This window comes from Thunnus albacares, chromosome 21 (genome assembly GCF_914725855.1).
Source record: "Thunnus albacares chromosome 21, fThuAlb1.1, whole genome shotgun sequence".
NCBI lineage: Eukaryota > Metazoa > Chordata > Actinopteri > Scombriformes > Scombridae > Thunnus > Thunnus albacares.
In genome coordinates this window covers 1,301,691-1,326,039 of record NC_058126.1, presented here as the reverse complement: position 1 = coordinate 1,326,039, position 24,349 = coordinate 1,301,691, and the positions used below count along the sequence as shown (strand labels likewise).

At 39.7% G+C, this 24,349-nt stretch overlaps 1 protein-coding gene and 1 long non-coding RNA gene across 9 annotated transcripts in view; one reads left to right on the top strand and one right to left on the bottom strand.

The window, feature by feature from the left end:
- The window catches only part of LOC122972223 (NACHT, LRR and PYD domains-containing protein 12-like), a 120,841-nt gene that overhangs the window by 25,182 nt on the left and 71,310 nt on the right, over positions 1-24,349 (bottom strand). Inside the window, exons 1-10 of one of the 8 annotated variants that reach the window (XM_044339148.1) lie at positions 20,066-20,130; positions 18,880-19,098; positions 17,901-18,014; positions 17,203-17,316; positions 13,791-14,026; positions 11,728-13,585; positions 10,709-10,882; positions 10,408-10,581; positions 9,833-10,006; positions 9,163-9,336 (exon numbers count right to left, since the gene is read on the bottom strand). In XM_044339148.1, coding sequence (XP_044195083.1) covers positions 9,163-9,336; positions 9,833-10,006; positions 10,408-10,581; positions 10,709-10,882; positions 11,728-13,585; positions 13,791-14,026; positions 17,203-17,316; positions 17,901-18,014; positions 18,880-19,001 — 3,140 coding nt within the window. In that variant the 5' untranslated portion in view covers positions 19,002-19,098; positions 20,066-20,130. Of the gene's footprint in view, positions 1-1,758; positions 3,313-9,162; positions 9,337-9,832; positions 10,007-10,407; positions 10,582-10,708; positions 10,883-11,727; positions 13,586-13,790; positions 14,027-17,202; positions 17,317-17,900; positions 18,015-18,879; positions 19,099-20,065; positions 20,131-24,349 lie in introns of those variants that run through there. The other 7 variants (XM_044339143.1, XM_044339144.1, XM_044339145.1 and 4 more) reach the window with 7 other exon arrangements.
- LOC122972303 lies at positions 8,926-9,340 on the top strand. Its single transcript, XR_006399711.1, has 2 exons — positions 8,926-9,011; positions 9,264-9,340. It is a non-coding gene; the product is annotated as an uncharacterized LOC122972303 (long non-coding RNA).

The window sequence follows — 24,349 nt, the reverse complement described above, 5'->3', positions numbered from 1 at the left end:
AAAGACTGAACCTCTGGTTAATTTTGTGTCCACTACTTCTCCCATTTTATGTGATTTATTAATTATCTACAATATTTTAAGCCACCCAGCCTCAAAGACACATTTTGGCTCACAAGACAAAATTCAAGGTAAGCAACATTTCTTTACATTGGTACCTTCATGTTTAGTCTTTTCATGAACACATCATACTCTCTCTCTCTTTGACTCTCTCTCAGTGCATTTTAGTCTTGTGTCGTTTTTAAATGTGCTCTATAAATAAATGTGACTTGACTTGTATACTTTATACTAGTAATCTAACCATTTTTATGAACATGCAGAAAGAGGAATGGAAATCTTGTTATTTGATTTTAGACTTTTACAACAGCAAAATTTAACACATCACACAGCATGCCCTCACACACTGTTTACAGTCTGTCATTACTCTGACCAAACACTCAGTGAATCTTTTAAATGTCTGAACAGTGGAGGCAAAATAACACTTCTGCATAATATAGAGTTTATATGCAAGTTGTCTTGGCAACATGTCTTATAGGTCACACAATATTAAGCTATTTAATATGCTATTAATGAATTTATTTATTTGGCAATTGGCATTTTTCCCACTGGACATTGTGGCCATTGATATTTTCATCTGCCGAACAACTACACAATACCAGCAAAAAGCCGGCATATACCAGCTAACATAAACCCTGCTGCAGACAGAGAAAGCGCAGCTCTGAGCAGCTGGATGAAAGGGGACATCATTACATGGAACGAAACATCATTGTATCTAAAATAATAGATTCCAAAGTCTGAAACTAAAACAAAGTAGCCTGTAGATGTCTCAATAAGTCAGTTTCCACCACTGAATATTTGATTGTTAAATTCAGACACAATCATGCTGTGAGGAAGATTCTGCTGTCTTTCTGTCTCTCACTGCACTCTGACTGCTCTGACACACGATGTGCTGGATTTATAACGTGAGACAAAACCAGAGTGGAATGTTGCAGAACAATTAATTTATGTCAATTATCTTGTTTACATAATCGTTGGAAGCCAAAATCGTAATTGAAAATAAAATTTGATTAATCGAGCAGCCCTATGTGGCTTTCCTAATTCATCTTTAACCTGAAGTGTTCTTTAATGAAATCTGATCAAAGAACAGCAGCTCTGAACTCTGGGATGAAGAATCTGGAACAAGAGTCAAATATTAACAAAAGTATAAATCCTCATCAGTTGCATCATGAAGTCTGGTGTGTGTGCCTTCCAACAAGGATAAAAAGTGCTGAGATGGCATTTATGTAGTCTGTGGTATCTCTGTGATATGAAACAGGACAAATAAGTTGTTTGCGGATAAAGACAAAATTCTAACCATAGCATCCCTACAGCTGGCTAGGGGGCTACAGCCTGACTATGGGAGAATGAGAAAATTGCTGTTCAAATCCATTCACTATAAGCCTGTTTTACCAATGTTTTGTGATTATTATTTTTTTAAGGCACACTATGTTTTTATAAATAAATCTTGTAATGATAATAATCTAAAATTGTGTGAAAATGAATAATTTTTAGTCAAATCATATCAAATTTTCTTAGGGGAGGAACCCCACACCCTCTGACCAAAACCCCTGCGGGTCTTTGACCTGGTGTTTTTATTTGACTGCTGCAGGCAGTCTGTGTTGGTTATATTGAAGCGGTACACACTGAAATCAGAGTCAAAACCCTCCTGTCTTTCCAGTAAATAGTGTTCTTAAGTGAGACATCTTCCATCATCTTACTCACCTATGGAGGCTTTTCTTTCCCTTTTCTGCTTCTCCGCCTTCCCATACATCCACAGCTTAACATTAAATATCTTAGAAGTAACTCAGAAAAAACTTAATAGCTTCTTCCTACCGAGGAAATGTTTTACTCCCGGTGAATCCTTCCGCTCTTCCAGTCGCCTCCAAGTGTGGGGTCCAGGTCCACGTATGTCTGGTCGCGCCAAAATATGGCGGAAACAGTTTGACTTTTTTCCCCACCCGCATTCGACGAACACCCGCCCTACTCTGCCTCTGATTGGCTAGTTTTCGTTGCCTTCGTTGGTTAGATTAGTTAGATTCAGGCATGTGACGTGATAATCGGAGTCAGAGCCAATCGCAGGCAGAGTAGAGGCGGGTCTTCACGGAATATGGGTGAGGAAAACAATAACATCGAAAAACAATTCCCGTAATTTGTGAATCTGCCCGGTGTATGCAGACGGTCACAGGGGTGGCCGGGAAGGCTCAGTTCCCTTGTTTGATCGCCCTCGCTTGACCCTTTCCGCCTTCATGATTGCTTTTCAAAGCGCTTATTCCTGCTCTGAGGAGCGAGGATACACAGCCGTCCTTAAGTCTTTCACGCTTATTGGATATCAGTTATTGAGTGTTGATCATACTGAGTGAAGACAGATTACAGATTAAACTCAAGTGTATCACTCCCAAATTTTATATTTTATTTGTTTTCTGATGCACCATCTAGTTAAATGTGTTAATTTTCGGTCTGATCAACAAAAGGACCATAAAGAGCTTTTTTCATTTAGTAGACAGTTCCCCTATGACTTATATAATTTCAAATTTCCCTGAAACATTAAGCCAAATAAATAATTTCCAGTGTTCAAAAGACACCTTCATCAATACTGGATTATTAAATAATAAATTCAGAATCAGAATATCAATAAATGCCGACACAAATAATGAATAAATAATATAAATCAACTCTAAGATTTTACCATTCACACTAATTACTGTCACTTTTAGTCTTGTAGAAAAGAATTAGCAGCCTTCAAGGCGTATATCCTCTGTATACTATATCGCCTCTGTGCATATATCCGTTCCTGCAGTACTATCTTCTGAAACCTCAGACAGTGTCGTAGTGCTCGAGCCCAGGACTTGGACTCGAATCCGACTCGAGTCCTGATTTTCAGCACTCGCGACTCAACTCGGACTTGAGCACTGATGACTCGGACTTGAGCATTGACTGCATTCAGACTTGGAAGTTGAAGACAAGGACACAAACTTGTTAATTGATAAAGTAGTAATATATATCCAATTTTTTCCGGTCAAATTTTCTGCACATAGCCACACTATGGTTCACGTCACGCACACAGCAGCAGCTGCAGCACAGACAGTGTAGCCACACACATACACAACATGCACGTTGCACACAGTGCACAGAAAGCCACAGCCGAAGTCGCGCACACAGTGCACAGACACTGCAGCCACACACACATAGATGTTGTTAGTATGGAAGTTATTCACCATAAGTGAAGAGGACACAAAGCTCACTAATTTGCAAAACCTTTAAGTCCAAAAAAAAAACAAAACAAAAAAAAAAAAAACACTTATTTAATTCTTATAAAGAAAATCAGAATCACCAAAAAAAGGAATCGGTAGGTCAGACTTTTAAAAAATTGGAAATCAGAATCAGCCAAGCGAAATTGCAATCAGTGCATCATTAATATTAATATGAAAAATGACAGCTGTGTCATTTTTGTTTAATGGAAACCTTTTTATTTGTATGTCAGTTCTTCAACTGTGCCAGAGTGGAGCACTGGAGCCCATCTTGGAACTCGATTCAGACTCAACCTTGATAGTCGAGTCCCCATTACTCAGGTAATGGGGACTCAACTAAGACTTAGTGACTCGACTACAACACAGCTCAGAGAGAACATCCAAGATAGCATGCTGACTTTCAAGAAAAACCCCTAGTAACACTGAAGTGACCAATCCATTGTATTTGCTTCAGGCTTATCAGAGCAGGTGCATTTTCGTGATGATTAAGGAAAGAGTGACGCGAACCTGAAACCACAAAAAAAGGTTTTTGACACATGGCTCAGCTTGCATCATGTGCACCACTGCCAGATCAATATTTACAGTCTCAATGTTGCATCTGTCTCATGTACAATCACACTTTAAAACAAAACCATGCTGTGTCAGCATTTTAATATTTGTTTTCGATTTAAAGCAACACACGGCAGGCATAAAGGCAGATAGCATAATAGCACTGGTTATTTTTAATCTGGTTTGGACCTAGCAGGTGGGCCACAGTTTAACTACAGTTTTCACCTTCTCTGCCCACACGGAAGAAGCTTGGCAGTGGCAGGATGCATGCTTGTGGAATCCCCCGTCCATCTCCATTTCACTTTTCTAATTAGTCGGTTGTCATTTTGTAATTATAACATCTTTATAATTTGTGGCACCAATAATCAACAGGGGAAGTAAGAGTGTGCATCTTGCTTTACAGAGTAGTCTAGCCATGACTGAACGTGATACCCACTCAGGTTAAATGCATGAGGATCCTGGCTAAATACCCACATTGGCCATCATTTCAGCACAGACTGTGACACTGTGATTGTGTTTAAACTGTGGTGTGAGTCAGCAGAGTCTCCTTGTTCTGGCCGTGGAGCCTTGCTGTTGTTGCGTGGTGGTGGAGGAGTCTTTGTACCTTGGCCAGAGCTGGAGAGCTCCGGTATATTCTCCGGCTTAAACAAACAACAGGAATAAGAGCTGGTACTAGCAGTTGAGCCAGGGGCAACCAGTATCACAATATCACTCCACCACAGCAGCCAGGGTTCTATGGCAGGGACGCACTGTATTGGTTGGGTGGGAAGCCAATGAGGGATCAGGACCTTTTCTTTGTTCTGGTGTCTCCATCCCTCCTCATGTCATACCTCACGTCTGTCTACACCCTACACAAGACAACAGATACAGTATAATGGATAATAAAAAGGATAAACTAAAGTTTTACAAAAAATTGTCATTCAAGACAACATGTAACACAACACATTTGAATTACTTATTATATGTACAGTATCTTATTTCATAGCTGTGTTTTATTTTTATTATTGTTTAAGAAGGAATAGACCTGTCGGATGTTTCTAAAAGAAATTTGCTGACAGAAGCTCAGATGGAAAGTGATATACTTGGATATGGAGAATGTTAATAAACAGTATCAGGGTGCAATTTGCTGGGAGGGATGGTTGGGAGTTCCCCCTTCTGATCTATGTATCCCTGAATTATACTGCTTTACCCACAGACTGCTATGTGTCTGGATGAGGAAAAGACAAGCCATGAACTTGACATCACATCACTGAGAGGGAAAATATTGTGCTACTTGATTAGGGATGGGAATTAATAAGATTTTATTGATACCAATGCCATTATCAATTTTGCTTATTGATCCGATTTATTGATTCTCTTATCGATTCCTGGTCAATTTCTTGTGTGGAAAAAAAGTACACAGGTTTTCAGTGTCAACGCAACTGTTTTATTATCTCCACTGTTTGAATATATCAAACATAAATGGAAGGTAAGATAAATGGTCCACAGCCAAAAGTTAACTACATTAATAAATTAATGAATTAACCTGAAAGCATCTTACAGTCTCCTGCCCATATAAGAATAAAGTGAGGAGGAGGCAGAGTGCTGATCTGTGTTGTTATTAACGTATCTCCAGTAGTGAAAAGCAGCCTCTCTGCTGCACTGTTAGCTCTGGGGAGAGTCATCATTGCACAACACGCTGAGCAGGTGCAAGGTTTTTGAGGTGAAACAGACTGAGCACCAAGTTATTTTCTTTACTTCAGAGTTGGTTTAGGTTATTTAATGCTGCAGTGTGTGTTGATCAGCCGGTCTTGTTTGTTACTGCTGATCGCTGCTCTGCTCTGCTAATGTTAGTCTCTGGGTGACAGAAAGTTCACAATATACTTCACATTCCTCTTGCAAAGGTAATTGTTTAGTCATTAAATCAAAACATGTTTGCAACTGCTGCCATTGTGAAGATGAATTACAAGATAGCTGAAGATAACTTAAGCATGTGCGCACTGTAGACAGTCCAGAGGCTGCACTTTTCTTGCAATTGAGTTCCGCCTTTTTCATTCCATCAACATTATATGCTTGGGCATCAATAGGAGAGACTGATAAGCTTGGAGGCATATGATTCCGATGGATCAGACAATTTGGAACAAGTTCTCAACTGGAATCGGTTCTCGATTCCCATCCCTATACTTGATGAATTAAATACATATTTTAAGTGGATTAAAATATTCCTGTAAATGCAGTGGTCAAGTTTAAGTTTCATAATTGTTTTATTTAAAGGTGATTCTTATTTTATAAATGTTACTGTAACAGCTGCAAGAAATAGCCTAATATGCTTCATAGTCCATATAGGCTCTCTGTGGTTCTGATTATTTTCATGAATAAAAACATTTCAAAAACACCCACTACCCCTCTTTTTTTTACAAATCACACCCTGTAGATAACTGTAGCTAATGTTTAAAGTAAAACTTTTTTTTTTAAAAATCCCACTCTCTACTGACCTCAGAGTCTCCAGTCTACAATGTGGACTTTCCTTAAGATCACACAGTAGCTTCATTCTTGAAATCTGCAGCTTGTTGTTACTCAGATCCAGCTCTCTCAGATGGGAAGGGTTGGATTTCAGAGCTGAGGCCAAAGAAGCACAGCTGATCTCTGACAATCTGCACCAACTCAATCTGAAAATAATTACAACAGTACATGAGAGGACACATATTCTGCACATTTCAATGTGTATATTTTTATTCTGGGGCTCTACTGGAATATCTTCGCATGATTTCCAGTTAAAAACTATTTATTTGTCTTATACTTGCCCTTTATGCAGTCCCTCAGTTCAGGCTCAGTCTAAAACAGGCTGTTTTAAACACCTTAGCAACAAAGGCTACAGGAAAGAATGGACATTTATGGGCACACATGACGATCTAATTGGTTCATGAGGGGGAAGTAGAGGTAACATTGCAAACAAAGTGTTGAGGGCAGCTGAAACCTGGGCTTTATCTTACAGGGAGCATTTTACAGATATTCACATCACGTTTTGGAACTTGAGGTGAACCAAGTTTAACATCTAATATAACAGTATAAAAAATAACATCACAAAAAGCTTGATATATCCCTTTTAAAATGAATAATAATCCGATTAGATCATTTCAAGTTTTAGGTTAAATACTCAGCTGATGTCTGACAACCTGCACCACAGTCAGAGACACTGTCAGGATAAAATGTCTGTGGTATACAACTGCATGAATGTGATTGGATGTTACTGGCCATAAGATGAGTGTGTGGCCATACATTTACTGTATATGCTGTCTGATGTAAACACGCTCAGGTTAGGCTTTTGTTAAAGATCTGGTAACACAACCTTTGACTCATTTTTACAAATACTGAGTCTATTTTAAACATATCTGATATTTTATACACAAAAAGTTGTAGATTTCTCTAAATCCATCTTTCCTTACAGCCCAGATTCCCATCTGTCCTCCAGCAGGTGGTTTCAGAGGCTATTTACATGAAATCTGCATTATTAATGAGCACCTACTCCAATTGTCTGGAGGTGTTGCTCCCACCTTCACCCCCAGCCAATCAGAACACGACCTAATGAATAATGTAAGTTCCCGTACCCCGCATCTCAACATGGGATAATGGATGCTGCTGGATGCGTAAAACAGTATATAGCAGACTACAAACCAGAGTCTGATCATGGATGGGAAGGGAGGAACTTGCTGTTGCACAATTGAGATTTCAAAATGGTAAGATCATGTCAAAGTTTCCTCACAAGGTAGCCAGAGGTCACTAGCTTAGTTTTAGCACACTTAGGGGCAAATTCACAAAAGGATTGCTCAGCTTTTGTGGCCACTAAACTTGCGCAAATGAGACAAAAAGAAACTGTAATTCAAACAGCACCCACAAAGGGCTTATCTCTGACTTTCAGCTACTTAATAAAAATGTCCCGACAGCTCTGGTGGAGATCAGGTTTCTTCTGTAAAGGAATAGCAAGTCAGATTCTGACTGATCTGGTGTTTGTTAAGGTACTGCTGCTGTGCTGCTCTGCTGCATGCATAAATGCACACAACCTCTTTCTCATTTGGAGACGTTTCAGCTGCTGTGTGATGCTACAGCCAGCTGTGACACACAGCCTGCTGTAGGCAACAAACAGAATATCAATACTGATGTTTCTGCAAAATTCTGAATACATTCAGTGATACCTGAACAACGCTATTGTGAGATTCAGACATTACACATTTTAGACCTTTCTGAGTCTGAGTAATAGCTGTATTTTGACATGTGACATTTCAGTTATGTTATAGATGCTGAATACTAGAGAAGTAAAAGAAGCTAGTTGGTTTGTGATTGTGGAAAGCTCTGTGTGTGCACACCTATGCTTAAAGATACACAATTTGAGGCTTTTGTGCTCTCTGCAGTTTTCATTATGGACCACTCTGTGCTGAAATGTGGAGAAAAGCCTGAAACACCGGAAACCACTCAAACAGACACAAAACAAGGGCAAATTGCATTCAGCTGAAAAACTTAATGGGCGTGTTTGTGCCGTCATATCATTAGCATATTATCTTTTGTGAATCGGACCTTGAGACGGGGCAGTTAGCAGTTGCAGATGATGCAAAATTCATTGTGCTATCAGTAGCCACAATCCATTCTTTGTGAATTTATCCCTTAGTGTCCTGCTTTGCTCACCATCCAACTGAAACTGAACAACAAAAGTTACATACACTCAGCAGCAGCGCTGGGCAGTGGCAGCAGTGGCCTCGTGTAAAAGCTTCCTGCATATTTGATTTGTTCTGCTCAGAGTGACAGTGATAAATTGCCTCAGCACCGCTCACTCTGCAGCCACGAATTTCAACATTTCAAATAAGTTAAAAAGACAGGAGATAAAAATGAGTAATTTTACAGCACATGAGGCCCCACCATCACCCTAATCCATCTCAAAGCGCTTTTTCTTGTTTTTCACAGTACCAGCTCTTTAACAGTTTATTTGTGTAACAACCTGTCTCAAGCATAAAATCCCTTTTTGGTAATGCTTAATTTTTTTACCACTCAAAACGATGTAGTAAAAGTAGTTCGTAAACACGCATTAGTGAAAATGGTGTCTGACCTCAGAGTCTCCAGTCTACAGTGTGGAATCTCCAAAAATTCACACAACAGCTTCACTCCTGAATCCTGCAGCTTGTTGAGGCTCAGCTCCAGCTCTCGCAGGTGGGAAGGGTTGAACTGCAGAGCTGAGGCTAGAGAAGAACAGCCTTCATGTGTGACCAGACAACGTGACAGCCTAGAGAAAGAAGATTTTGACAAATCACTGTTGACATTTAAATAGAGCTCCATAGGGAGGAAAAAAGACATCCTCTACCTCAGAGTCTCCAGTCTACAGTTTGGACTCTCCAGTACATCAGACAGCAGCTTCACTCCTGAATTCTGCAGCTTGTTATTACCCAGGTCCAACTCTCTCAGATGGGAGGGGTTGGACTTCAGAGCTGAGGCCAGAGAAGCACAGCTGATCTCTGACAACCTGCAGCAACTCAATCTGACAAAGAACACAATGTGTGCATTAAAATCAATTCATAATCTGGTTGGATCATTTTAGGTTTTAAATGTGAAATTTAAGACTGCTATAAGCTGAGACTTATGAAAAGGATGTCTTGATCATTTTATAACTGTGGATTAGCATGTCAGTCTCAAACTGACAGACTTCATAAATGTCATAAAAGGTAAAGGTACTTTATTTGTCACATACAATTGTACAGTGAAATTCAATCTCTGCATTTAACCCATCCTAAGTACTAGGAGTATAAGGCAGCTGCCATGTGGCGCCCAGGGACCAACTCCAGTTCTATGCCAGTGCCTTTGGTCAGTGGAGAGCATGTAATCTCCACACAGAAAGGCCCTGCCCCAGCCAGGAATTGAACCCAGGCCCTTCTTGCTGTGAGGCAACAGTGCTATCCACTGAACCACTGTGATGCCCATAATAATATTAATGTGAAAGTCATAACAATAAATCAGGTAATAACATTCTGTCTGACCTCAGAGTCTCCAGTCCACAGTGTGGAGTCTCCAGAAAATGACAAAGCAGCTTCACTCCTGAATCCTGCAAGTTGTTATTGTTCAGATCCAGCACTCTCAGATGGGAGGGGTTGGACTTCAGAGCTGAGGCCAGAGAAGCACAGCTGACCTCCGCCAAGCCACAGCACCTCAATCTGAATTTGAACAAAGTATGAGATTATAAAACACCACAATCCTGCATGGAAACCTGGTTGAAATTATCCATCATGACATGCAGTAATCAGAAGTTTATTGGTTAGATATGGTGTATAATATTCCAAAACGATATAGTCAACTCCAAAAATTGTGGCCAGTAGGTTGACAACTTCATAAAAATATGACACAATAAATAATATGAATAATTATATGAAATACCAAAGGCTTGATCTTGTTATTATTGGTTGTTCCTTGTTTAATGCATGTTTTAAATTGTTACCACGGCATTTACACTGTACAATTTAATCACAACCAAGAAGATTTTGACAAACCACTGTTGATGTTTAAATAGAGTTCCATAGGTTCCATTTTCCAAAAAAAAAAAAAAAAGATCCTCTACCTCAGAGTCTCCAGTCGGGAATCTGAACTTGCAAATTCCGGAAACAGCAGCTTCACTCCTGAATCCTGAAGGTAGTTGTCACTCAAATCCAGCTCTCTCAGATAGGAGGGGTTGGACTTCAGAGCCATGGCAAGAAAAATACAGGAGCTCTCTGACAGTTCACATCGATCAAGCCTGTGATTGGAAGATGAACAGTAAAACGAGAATTTTATAAATAAACTTGCCTAAACACCATTTCCAGTTACAGCAATTTACAGACCGTTACAAATTTTAAGTAATTCATCATGAAAGACATTGACACCTCAGAGTCTGTAGTCTACAATATGGACTCTTAAGTCCTGCAGACAGCATCTTCACCCCTGAATGCTGCAGATAATTTCCACTCAATTCCAGCTCTCTCAGATGGGAGGGGTTGGACTTCAGAGCTGAGGCCAAGAGTTCACAGTGAGTCACAGAGAGTCCAGAGTCAGAAAGCCTGTAGTAACAAATACATGAAAAATCTAGTGACTAATAAAGTAGAGCAGAGACTGAGCAAAGAAACTGCTATTTAAAAAGGATCCACATATTTCATAACTGTCAAATCAATAATGCAATACTTAAATTGTAATGTAATGTAAATATTCACTTTGGATTCATGTCATAAACAATGTACTCCAGTGCTGAAGTTATACAGCAGAGGAAAGTATCAAACCATCTAAAGACACTTCTCAAACCACTTCTGTAGTATAATTCATGTACATACTAATCATTGGGCTTGGGGAGGGTATCCAGTCATTGCTGTCAAAAGTATAATTTAAGTAAAGTATAATTTTTGGGACTTTGTCTAGTGTAACGCAAGTCAAAGTCATGTGACCTGAGTACACACCTCTTCTGAGAGGATTAGTTCTCTCCTTGCTGCTTTTTGGATGGTCTGGCAGTTCCCTTAAAAATATCAGAACAAATCTAAGAAAATCTAGCTGTAAATACATTTCTTGTCCAGCTGTCAAAAACAACATTCAAGAAATATCTTCATTTTAACATTTTTGACCATCATGTGAAGTTGATATATTGCCTAGTTTCTGTAGCATGTCTTGACTTTTCCTGCCTGTTCTACCTGTGAACCTGCTATCTGCTGGTTTGTGATACCTTGTCTCATTGTTGATCCTTCTATTTGTCTGATCAAACCTCCTTGCCTTTTTCTAACTGTTAGACTGGTTATCTTTAAAGTCATGTCTTGGTGATTACATTTAGATTGTGTTCCCTGAATCTTGCTGCTAGAAACTGTGATAGAGTGACAGTAGCTCTACAATGATTTATAATGATGTTACAATCTGTGCTCACCGAGCCTTTCTGCAGTTCCTCACAGCTGAGATCAGTCTCTGTCGTCCCTCCACTGATGTTCTGTACACCTTTAGGTCCAACTCATCCAGAACCTCCTCTGACATCTGCAGCATGTAGGCCAGAGCTGAGCAGTGGATATCAGAGAGTTCCTTCTCTGATCTGTTCTCTGACTTCAGGAACTCTTGGATCTCCTGATGTACTGAGCGGTCGTTCATCTCTATTACACAGTGGAAGATGTTGATGCTTCTGTCTGGAGAGATTCTGTGCGTATTCATCTCCTTCAGCTTGTTGATGGCTCTCTGAATGATTTTGGGACTGTTCTCTGTTTGACCCAGCAAGTCTCTTAAGAGCCTCTGGTTGGACTCCAGAGAGAGGCCATGAATGAAGCGAACAAACAGGTCAAGGTGACCATTTTTACTTCTGAGAGATTTCTCCATTGCTCCCATCAGGAAGACATCCAGAGATGTGTAATGATTAATGTCCCTGTCAGCATCATCATCATCATCATCATCTTCTTCTTCCTCCTCCTCTTCTTCTTCATCATCCATATCTTCCAGGAAGTCCGCTAGTGCCTCTGTCTTCCTGTTGGTGTAACAGTGGTACATGTAGACTGCAGCCAGAAACTCCTGAACGCTCAGATGAACAAAGCTGTAGACTGTTTTCTGGAAGATCACACTCTCTCTTTTGAAGATCTCTGTACAAAATCCTGATAACACTGAGGCCTTTGTGACATCAAGACCACAGCGCTCCAGGTCTTCTTGGTAGAACATGATGTTCCCTTTCTCCAGATGTTCAAACGCCAGCTTCCCCAGCTTAAGAAGAACATCCCTGTCAGCCTCCGTCAGCTCCTGTGGACTCTCATGTGCCTCATCATACTTGTGCTTCTTCCTCTTTGTCTGAACCAGAAGGAAGTGTGAGTACAGGTCAGTCAGGGTCTTGGGAAGCTCTCCTCCCTGGTCTGTAGTCAACATATGCTTCAGAACTGTAGCAATGATCCAGCAGAAGACTGGGATGTGACACATGATGTGGAGGCTCCTGGATGTCTTGATGTGTGAGATGATTCTCCTGGACAGCTCTTCATCACTGAATCTCCTCCTGAAGTACTCCTCCTTCTGGGCATCAGTGAAGCCTCGAACCTCTGTTACCCTGTCAACACATGTAGGAGGGATCTGATTGGCTGCCGCAGGTCGGGAAGTTATCCAGATGAGAGCCAAGGGAAGCAGATTCCCCTTGAAAAGGTTTGTCAATAGCATGTTGACTGATGACGTCTGTGTGACACTAGACACAATCATCCTGTTCGTGAAATCGAGTGAGAGTCTGCTTTCATCCAGGCCATCAAAAATGAACAAAACTTTATAGACAGCAAGCTTCTCTGCTGTGACCTTCTGCAATGTTGGATGGAAATCATGGATTAGCATGAGAAGACTGTACTGCTCATCTTTGATCAAGTTCAGCTCCCTGAATGAAAGCAGAATCACCAGACTGACATCTTGGTTTTCCAAGCCCTCTGCCCAGTCCAGAGTGAACTTCTGCACTGAGAAAGTTTTTCCAATGCCAGCAACACCGTTCGTCAGAACAACTCTGATGTGTTTCTGTTGGTCAGGTAAGACTTTAAAGATGTTGTGGCACTTGATTGGAGTGTCTTGGAGGATCTTCATCTTGGAAGCTGTCTCAAGCTGCCTCACTTCATGTTGGGTATTAACCTCTTCACTCTGTCCCTCTGTGATGTAGAGCTCAGTGTAGATCCTGTTGAGGAGGGTTTCACTTACTGCTTCATCAGTTCCTTGAGTCACATGTTGACATCTCCTCCTCAGACTGATCTTATGTTCATTTAAAACCTTCTGCAGACTGTCATCCACTGACACAGAAGAAAGAATAATCAAAGTTTAAACAGAAACGTACCTTTTACACATTAATACAAGCATGAAAACAATCAATAAGGAAAAGAAATCATAATGAAGAAAGGTTTAGATTGCTTGAGACATTTTATATGGTCATGCAGCATGGGTAAGAAATCTGTTGCTTAAAATTCCTGTAATTAACAGACAAATCTACAGTCTTACTTTGTACAGTGCTGCTCTGGCTGTCTGTCTGCAGTCCAGGTGTTGTTCTGGATCTTTCTGCACACTTGGGACAGGAGGAGTCTCCTGATGAAGCAGACTGGTGCCAGTATGAGGTGGTGCACTGTCTGCACAACCAGTGTCCACAGCTGGTAGAGACTGGATCCTTCAGGGTGTCCTGACACAATGAACAGCAGGACAGCTGCTCCTCCACAGAAATACCCCTCCCATTCCTCTCTCTGTGAAGACAAAAACATTCAATTTAAACTAAATTAATCACATGGTTTTCTTAAACGTCTCCTGTGACTCCAATCTTGATTTATATACACTGGCTCCCCATTAAATTCACAATTTAGTTCAAGAATTTTGTTATCAGCCCTTTGTCAGCAGCAGGTATCTGAGGTCCAGTCAAGGTTTATCAGTTGTTCCTTGATCAAAGCTTAAAACAAAAGGAGACAGAATTTGAAGTTGTAGCTCCTAAAGTTTGGAACTCTCTGTGGACACCTTAAAAAGAATTTCCGGACCCACCTGTGTAGACCTGCCTTTATCTATTTATATTAATTGTTTCTGTTTCATGTCTATTGCTTTTGTCTTTTACTAAATCGCCAGCTACTTGTCTTTACCTGCCAATAAGTATCCTCACCAAAAGGTATACTGTACACAAGGTTCATGCTTACCCTACCTGGTTCAAACACCCACTGTGCAGCATTCCCAACCAACCAGTATCAGTCTCTACTGTGAGAAGCACAGTCTTTCACTGGCTTCCCACACTCCAACACACCAGTCGACCAAGCCTGAGGTACTGCTATTGGTGTAGGTACTACCACCCACCAATGCCTTTACCCTACAGCTCCGTGATTGCAGAGTAGTGCTTTATGATTTCCCAGGAGGAAAGATGAATGAACACTTTTGTGGATAAAATGCTGGTTTCAGAACATTTGGACTTCTTAGCTGGAGTACCAACAGCTGTTAGGATTTGAGCTGCTTGGTTAGCTGCCTGTTTCTCAGCTGCAACATTCTGGAAAGGTCACCTTTTTGGGGATATTGCCTATACGCTATACTGACAGTAATAATGTAGCATACAGAATCCACTAGGAACTAAAAATAATAAAGAACTTCCAGTAGGAAGGTGATGTGACAGACATTGTGGATGCTGATTTGAGTCAGAGTCGGTTATGCTTTCCACATCCATGTGCCTGGGAGGATCTGCAAGGGTTGCATGACATCAATTTTGTCATTTTCCCATGTCAGTAAGGGTTGGCAAGACATGTGATCAGGATGCCTCCTGGATGCTTCCCTGGTATTTCAAGCATGTCCAGCTAGGATGAAACCACAGGGCAGAGCCAGAACACACTGGAGGGATTAATTATATATTATCACCTTGGAATCTCTTGGAATCCCTTAGGAGGAGCTGGGAGATTAAATTTTGGCAATTTCAGCACTTCTTCTAGTCTTGGTGTTACTAATTTATTTAAGCAGAAACTCTGGGATAAAACATTGTGACCTAAAGCCATCACAGAATCTACTGTAAGAGTTATTTTCATGTGTATATACACCCTTACAACATGGAACGTGGAAAACTGATTCCAAGATATTATAAACACAATGGAGGCAAAATACAAACAGAGCCATCAGTTCAGCACTGACAAGTTAACTCTAAAGATGTGCAGAGATTTTGAAAACCAGGTGAAGCATTCCCTCATGATAGTATCACGAGAATGTGATACTGATAGATGTATTATGTATATTGCAGGGGCACCAGATTCATTTCAGAAGTGCAGGAGCCAAAAAGTCTGTGTGTGTGTGTCAAGGCCTTTTCATATTTTCTGCGTTCAACGTCCATGGACAGCTGTGGACTTGCACACGGACCGTGGACACACACACGCACACCGTTCCATTCATACTCTTCGGGGGTCTACAGACACGGGTGCACTCCACATGTTGAAGCATGATAACTTTCCAGAGTTGTGCATATTACAAACCACTGTGCAGCGTTTTTCTTATCAGCTTAAAATGCAATAATCTGTTACTCTAACCGGACTGCTGGATCATATTTCATAGTCTCATTGGCACTTTAAACAACACGCCCACACCAACATAGCCCCTAATTGTTTTACACAGGACTGTTTTTAGCAAGGGCAAATTCTTCAGAAATCAAAAGAAAGAATCTGACGTACAGCCAACTGTGGGTAACAAACAGAACATCAGTAATGATGTTTCTGCAACATCCCAGATTACATTCAGTGAAACCTGAATGACATTAATGTAAGATTCAGACATTAATCTAGCACATTTCAGACCTGCCTGAGTCACATTAATCACTGTAGCCTATTCTGAGGGACTTTTCAGTAGATCACGTTATACATATGAAAAACTTCTAAAGTAGTAAAAGTAGAAGTAAAAGAAGCAAAATACATGGAAGTTGGTTTGTGATTGTGGAGCGCTCTGAGTGTGCGCACCTCTGCTAATTAAAGACATGCAATTTGAGGCTTTTGTGCTCTCTGCAGTGCCTCAAGACACTGTTTCTAAATGATCTCAAACATATGGCATTGTTGCTCCATTGTTAGACTATCATCTTGCTGCTGTCTTTTAAAATGTTTTTTTTCTCTGCCTTTAGTGCATTCATTAGCTATTATTAGCACTTCTGTCATCATGCAGGTCCTGTATGGTGAGTTTTTTTTGTTTTGCTGTTAATTCTCTGGCTGTCATCTTATTTCATGATGTCAGACTCAGAAACAGAAGTGATCGAAGCTGACTTATTTGAATTGGTTTCTACCTCAGTGACAACTCAGCATAGTGCTCAGATTTCTGTTCATCATGGTGAATCAGCTTCAATAACTCTGGAGAATTTAAAAGCTCAGGATATTAATCTGGCTCCATGTCTGGAGCTCTCGTAGCTTCAGGACTTGGCTAATGAAGTGGTATGCTAAAACCCTTCAAGGCTGAAGCAGTGGCAACCCCAAACCCAAAGCCTTGGCACCACGTTCATGGCTGTTGTGTTCACTGTTGCTGTTGACATGAACACAAATGAGATGCACATTTTCTTTACTGCAAGTGTTGCAGTACAGGGGCTTTTGAGGGGATACAGTGATTCACAACTTAAAAAGAACATGGGTATAATGTTATATAATATACCCTACTTCCAGTGTCAGTGGTATATTGTATGGCTTGATTAATTCTGATTTGCAAATATTTACTGTGATTTTATATTGTTCTTAGATTTTCTTATTTTCAAATAATACTGATCTAGATTTATATAATGTAGGTTCAGGTTTTGCTGCAATGTAGTAGCAGTTACTAAACAGATATTGACAGTTTTGCATCAAGAATACAATACTTTGTGCAGTATTTTTTCTCTTCTTGCTCACTCAGTCATCTTCCATGAGGTTATTTTGCAGCAGAACCAGTCTCTTACTTTGTGTCTGAGGGTCCAGGTTCATTACTGAAGAATGGAGGTGAATCTTTGGACCAGTCACTCTTCATAGACAGACAGCTGGATACTGGAGACTCTGCCCTCTGGTACTGACCTCTGGAAACAAAAACATAATTTTATTCAGATTATTCTAACAAACAGCATCCTTGCTGTGTCATCAGAGAGCTGCGTTGTGTCACGCAGAGCTAGTCAGTCTGGATGTGGCTTAATGCAACAGATGCAGTTCTGATAAGCCTCTAAGACAACATTCTGTTTGTTGGAAATTAACAAATCATGCACCTTTAAACTGAAATGATTAACAATGGACTTACCACAAAGGTCAACAGGTCAAACACCATTGGGTCAGATTTTACCATTTGGTAAGCTAGGCAACTGTTTGGGGCCACCAATTAAACGGGCCCCAAACAGCTATAGACTTATGTTCTTCATATATGAAACATACAAAATTACATTACTATTATAACTCATTATACCCCCAAAATAACTTTTAAAAAGGCCCCCAAAGTGCTTTAAAAAAAACTTTGTCAATAGACTTCAAACAGAGACATCATGGTTTGCTCATACATATATCACATACTGTATGTGTTTTGGGATTTTTAAAGCTTGAAACATCCGGTATAGAGCAGAGCAGAAACTGACTAATTAGTATCTCTGCACATAGCAGTTTAACAGTCTCTTACTTTGTGTCTGAGGGTCCAGGTTCATTACTGAAGAATGGAGGTGAATCTTTGGACCAGTCACTCTTCATAGACAGACAGCTGGATACTAGAGACTCTGCTCTCTGGCACTGACCCCTGGAAACACGAAGATCATTTTAGATGAACTATACATTGGTTAAAGGCACAAACCATCAAGATTCTGTTAAGCCATTTTAATACCTTGACATCACTGTAAAAACGAACACAATTATGGGGCTCACAGCCTGATACTTGATGGTTAACATTTAACATGAATACTGGGCTTCCATAGAAATGCTCACCCAACTTTTGGCACATTTCACTGTGTGAAAAAAAAGTGAACTGTTGTTAGAGCCCATCACAAGGACACTACTAAACCTTGGTATAAAGAATTAGATATTTGAAGTTGTATCAGTATTTTTTTACTACACTGATGCTACTTTCGGTCTCTTTGTCTGCAATAACAAAATTAATTAAAAGCAATAGAATTGATGTTATTAAATGAAGAACAAGAATCTGTCTCCAATAGGAGGAAAAACAGACTTCAGGCACTCATAGGTGGAGCAGGAATGAAAAAAACTGGGATTAAGTTAAAAAGCCTTTCTTCAACATGGCTACTTACAATTAAAAATCTGACCCGTTTCGACCATAAAGGTCTTCATCAGGCTAAAGGGGTGAACAAACAACAGGCAAACATTTTATAAACTTGGCAGGGGGTGTCACCCAATCCTGATTATTGAGTGAATGCAGGTGTTTGACCGCAAATGAATCACAATGAGAAGCCATGTTTTTCACAAATCTTTTTCCAATATTTTGGGTCTATCATTTTCAGGCTTGTGCACAGAAATGAGATGCTTTTTGTTGAGTTATAAAAACAATCCTCTCACTGTAGAGACAATATATTTTAAAGAAGGTAAAATTTTACCTTCTTTACTTAATCATATTTCATCAGGTAGATTCAGCAGTGTGATTAGTCTCTTACTTTGCGTCTGATGGTCCAGGTTGATTACTGAAGTTCAAACCTTTGGACGAGTCACTCCTCATAGACAGACAGCTGGATACTGGAGACACTGGTCTGTCTTCATCTTCTTCTAAATCATTCATCTTCTAGACTTCAGTAGGTCTGAGACGAAAACCAGCAACACTGAAGACACAGCAGACTTCAGAAAGGGGGAAAGTGGGAACTCGTCTCTTGAAATTTCTGGGAAACAAGTTGAAAGATAGAGTGAGTTTAAATTTCTTCTCACTATTAATTCTGCAAACCCTTAATAGGAAAATTCACAACATCTTACATTTGGCTGATTGGAAATGAAGCATTAGGGTGTTAGAGCAGATAAACACACAGTTGAATCAATTCCTTACACTTTTAATCTTGTGTTTTTGGCAAAATGAAAAGAAGAGTCAACCCTCCAAACTCTGTATAGATGAATCTTGGTTGCAGGTGGAAGAAGCCCAGTCATCATCACTGCGGCGGCACCTCACTTGTAATCGCACATATAGGCCCTAACACTGTAATTTATGTAAAAGGCTCTCACTGTTGGGGTGCTTTTGCCAAGAAATACATGTAGGAGTAATCCAGTAAATGCAGTTACTGTACATGTTGAAAATTTAGTCATCATATGCCCTTAAAATACTGTCTGACTTTTCCACGAAACAGAACTCACTAAATAATTGGACTACAGTGAAATGATTTCAGTGCCAAAGTCATCACAGATAAGATGTTAATATTCTGTCTCCACTGTGTTGCCTATTTTACTTTAATCATGTTTTAATGGGTGATTTGTAATGGGTTTGTAAGAAGTGGGGGTTGTCTGCCAGCTGTCTGTGTGTGTGTGCTCAGGAGTGCCAGGCCATGCTGCCGTGCACTTTGTATTTGCTGTATTCACCAGGGCCACACCTAATTTTCTCTATAGCCACAATGTGATTTCTGGCTACGCTACTGATTTTTATCATGGTTTTATCAGTGTTCAATGTTGTCCTGTCTGTTCTGAACTATGAACTCAACCAGACAGTTTCCAAACATTGTTGTAAAGGTAATAAAGTTAACTCAAAGTCATGCAAATACTGAACTGTTTACGGACCATCTACAGTCCACAGAGAGACTGACAGTAAAATAATAATAATAATCATCATCGTCATTATAATCATAATGTTGGATTAATACTCACACTGGTCTTCTGCCTCTGCTGTGCTTGCTCGCCCTCTAAATGGAGTCTGACGTGTTACTTCCTCATCCTTGACTCAGTGAGCCCCCCTGTGGTTTCATTTGAGATGTACAACATCACATGATACAAGAACAGATGGTCAACTGTTTAAACTGAAACTCTCTACTTTACTCTACTTTTGAGGGACTGAAAACTTTGATATTTTTTGTAAATGTTGCTTCATCTTCACAATTAAAATCTGAAGAAACACTGGAGGTCTCTCTGTCTTCTGACTACAGCCTGTCCACAGTGCAGCATGTAGCCTAAAGAATCACCTGGCAGAGCGGCTCCATCCCTCCACATTTCCTGGAAATCATATGATCTCCTGTGTGTGTGTGTCATTAATTTTAGGATGAACGCTTGGTTTAAAGTTAAGATTAGTTACAAAAAATTGCATTTAATCTTTTGTTTAGCTGTATATGATCACATCTCCTATGTGTCCACCATGAGGGACAAGGGGTCCTGTTTTTGTGACCTCTATGAGCTCTCTGTTAAAAGTGACATCTGGTTATTGAACACAGATACTTTTCTCCTTCATCTTCGAGGTCCAGCAGGGACTCCGAATGAATTGTCTGGTGTGTATGTTGTACTGAACAGAGCAGAATGTTGTTGTTCATGCACACAAAGACGCCTCCAAAACTTGTTTTCCCACACAGACTTTAAAGAATCCTATAAAGACAGGTTAGCATATGCTGAAATGATGTCTGTGAAGGTTAGAGCAGTAATAAGTAGTTTTTCAATGTAAACTGCAGGTGTAATTTACTCTCCAACTGAGAATTTAGAAAATGTCATAATTGAACAAATTTAGATATTAAGTTATAATACATTTTTATAAAATATATTGTCTTAAAGGTTCTATTTGTAACTATCAGAAATTCCCTCTCATTAGTGACATCTGTGACCGTTAAATGAGCTTCAGTTAACATCCAGTTGGCACCCATGCTTGCAGGTGATGTCTTTTTCCTTACTTACAACAGGTTGCAACACGCTGTGGGTGCGGAGCAACACACTGTGGCCGCAGAGCAACAGGCTGTGGCCGGGGAGCAGCAGGCTGTGGCTGCAGAGCAACAGGCTGTGGCCGCAGAGCAACAGGATGTGCATGGTCTTCCTTTAATTCTACATTATTTCCTCTCAATCTGATGCTCTGTTGAATTCATTTAACAACCAATGCCTATCCATCCTTGACCAAATTGCACTGTCTAAAACTAGGAAATAAACCTCCCCTGGTTGAACGATCACAACTGAGCGCTAAAAAGACTGTAGAAAATCTGAACGTCATTGGAAGGTAAACAGGTCTGAAATAGCACATAACACCTTTAAAAACCATATGTTAACTTCATCACTACAAATTCCAAATAATTTCTTGCTTATTTTGTTAGTAAGCTCTAGAGTGTCAGGTCCCAAATCCAGCCTGACCCTTGCATTGTTTCTATTTCCCATGTTAGTTCTGCCTCTTTTTCCTAGTACCCTCCTCCTGCATCTCAGACATCATCCCCACTAAACTGCTCAAGGAGGTATTTTCCACTGTTGGCCCTGTTATTTTGAATTTTTTTAACAATTCTGTGGCTTCCAGTTATTTTTGACATCCGCACTTTCACAGAAACATAATTCCATCCCCCCCACTTTTTCCTGAGGTAGTCATTGATGAAACGAAACTGAGTTTCCCATATATGAAAAAACTATTGGTCAAGTTAGATTAATTGAAGAGCCATCCATCCAATCACAGCCATTCGACCAACCCACCAGGTCAGGGAGGAGTAAACAGTTGAAGTATTTATATATAGTAAAGTTACATTTGTGCATTCAGCAATGGTGCATCTGTTACTTGCTGCGGCTGTGATAACAGATTAGCGAATAACAGATCAGAGGTATGAAACAGCTATTTAACTAGTTAGTAATGTAGATTTTTCTTTTGTAACTTTGTCTTGTTATGTGATGTGTCAGCTCAGCTAACATCATTGAACATAAATGAAATAGACTATCCTAAATGTAAGCCAGGAGGCAAATTTGGTCACTTCTATTGTCGTTTTTAAATAGTCATAGACAAAGGTGAGCATTCATATTTAAGATGTGTGACATCTGTCTGCCTAATGGTAAAGTCCTAACGACCAAATTAATGTTTATTAGCATGCTAATCGCTAATTAGCCACCATGCTAGGTGGACTTTGGCAAGAATATGTACAAGTTCCCTCTGTGTTCAGAATGTAAACTCACATAGTTTATGCTGTTCTAAGTTAAATGTCAAAGGAATATGTTGCTTTAGACGTCATAGTTTTACTCCTTATGTTAGGGAGTAATGCGTGTTTTGCATTTAATATAAGTTACAATGAGCTATAGCTTGCACTGTGTATTAAAGCTAGACCACAGTAATATTACTATCTATTATTGAGCTTAAAAAGGGTTCAGATGGTTGTAGCTGTGACCTGTGAGAGCTAGTTGCTCACTCTTTGCACTCACTAGCCTCAAATCACCTGCTTATGTGATTTTCTCCTGTAAGCTTTGAGGAGGACCTCAGATGAAGAGGGACAGCTTGTTCCCTGTGGCTGTTGGAGAGGAACTGACAGCTGCTGCTATACAACCTCCTGAACAACAATTAAAGACAATTAAAGGTCCCCTTTGGATTCCTACTAAAAGAGACACTTTTTTTAAAAAAAAATTGAAGACAGTTTAGGTTGTACTAGTCCATGGACTCAGAAATGACTCTTTACTGATACTGATTTGTTACCAGGGTCCAATTTGTTTTGCATCTATAACTATCCATTTTATTTTAATGGAAGTGTTAGTTTCCTTTCATTTCATGTCTATAAGGTATGTAAGGAAGTAGGGTAAAGATACTGATGTGATTATCTTAAGCATAATAAAGATAGCAATGCTTCAGTACAGCAATTAATACAAATAACTGGATGTAAGTACTAAACTGCTACCAGACCCTAAATAAATTCTCCTGAGTTGTTACACTCATATGGTCCCAGTATTTTTTTATGGTAAGCTGAAGCAGTGGTTACAACTAGAGCAGTAGAAAAAATTGTTGAAATGCATGGCATTCATTTTGATTTTGCATGTTGAGACTGGAACAGGGCTCGAAGGTGGGGGGTTGCTGTCCTCATGTCCCACCTCTAGAACCCCCACACTTTTAAAATCGCTGCTCTACCCCTGTTACTGCTACTGTTATTATTGCTGCATTTGCTACTTAGAGCTGATCCAGACATATAAATAATCAATATCAACTAAAATAAAGCTGATCAAATGCAGATCTTTTCATCACTGTACTCTGCTGTGTTTAGTCGACTTCAGCCTGCTGCAGTTGCAGTGGTGCTCTCCTTTACAACAGCCTATGGCGCGAGTGAAAATTAGAGAGTATGAATGTCAAATTGACTGTGACTGATGTCCCGGTTAACAAATTACACAGATCCACCAAACCCCAACTCTAAACGCTTTCTTTCAATGAGTAGCAGTGATGGTAATTTTACTGCTACTGCTTCTGTTAATGTTACTGTCTCTCCAATTGTTAAGATAGCCTGACCACGACTTGATGAGACTGATAATAATATATCTGCCTGGCCGATCTACCATGTTGATATGTCCCTTATCTTCTAGGTTGTTGATTAATGTATTTTCAATCAATTAAATTATTAATTGTAATTTACCGATAAAGTTAGTGATAATGCCTCCACTATTACTGCTACTTAAAGTGTTATGACTATTATTAGTGTCACTATTACTATTAGGCTGCACAAGAATGTTTTGCAGGTAGGAACATTTTTATTATGTGCTTTGTCTGGGGGAAATAATAGAATGTGGAAGTCAAGCCAAAGAGATGTGTGGAGGAGTAAACTCTGATCATATCTTAACTCAGAAGTTAAGTTACTGTTTTCTCCTTTTTAGTTTTAAAGGTTTATCAGACTCCTAATCATTGCAGTGCTGTATGGAAGATTCAGAATATCTAAATGAAAACTGATTAAAATTATGTATGTATTAGCTGTGTCATAACGAAAAGAAAATCAATGCTAAAATGACAATTATTTAGCCTTTTCTCTTTAAATTCTTTGAAATCAAATTGCCATTTTCATTTCAAAAAAGCTCCTGTGCACCTCCTCATGAAAACTAATGGCAGTGATGTATTTTGTATTTGCGGGTCTATGCTTCTCTCTGCCGGATAACATTGAAATACATTAAACCTTTTCACTTAGTTTTCTGTTGTGGTTTGATTTTAATGTGGCATAGAAACTCATGTCCCAATGAAAAATA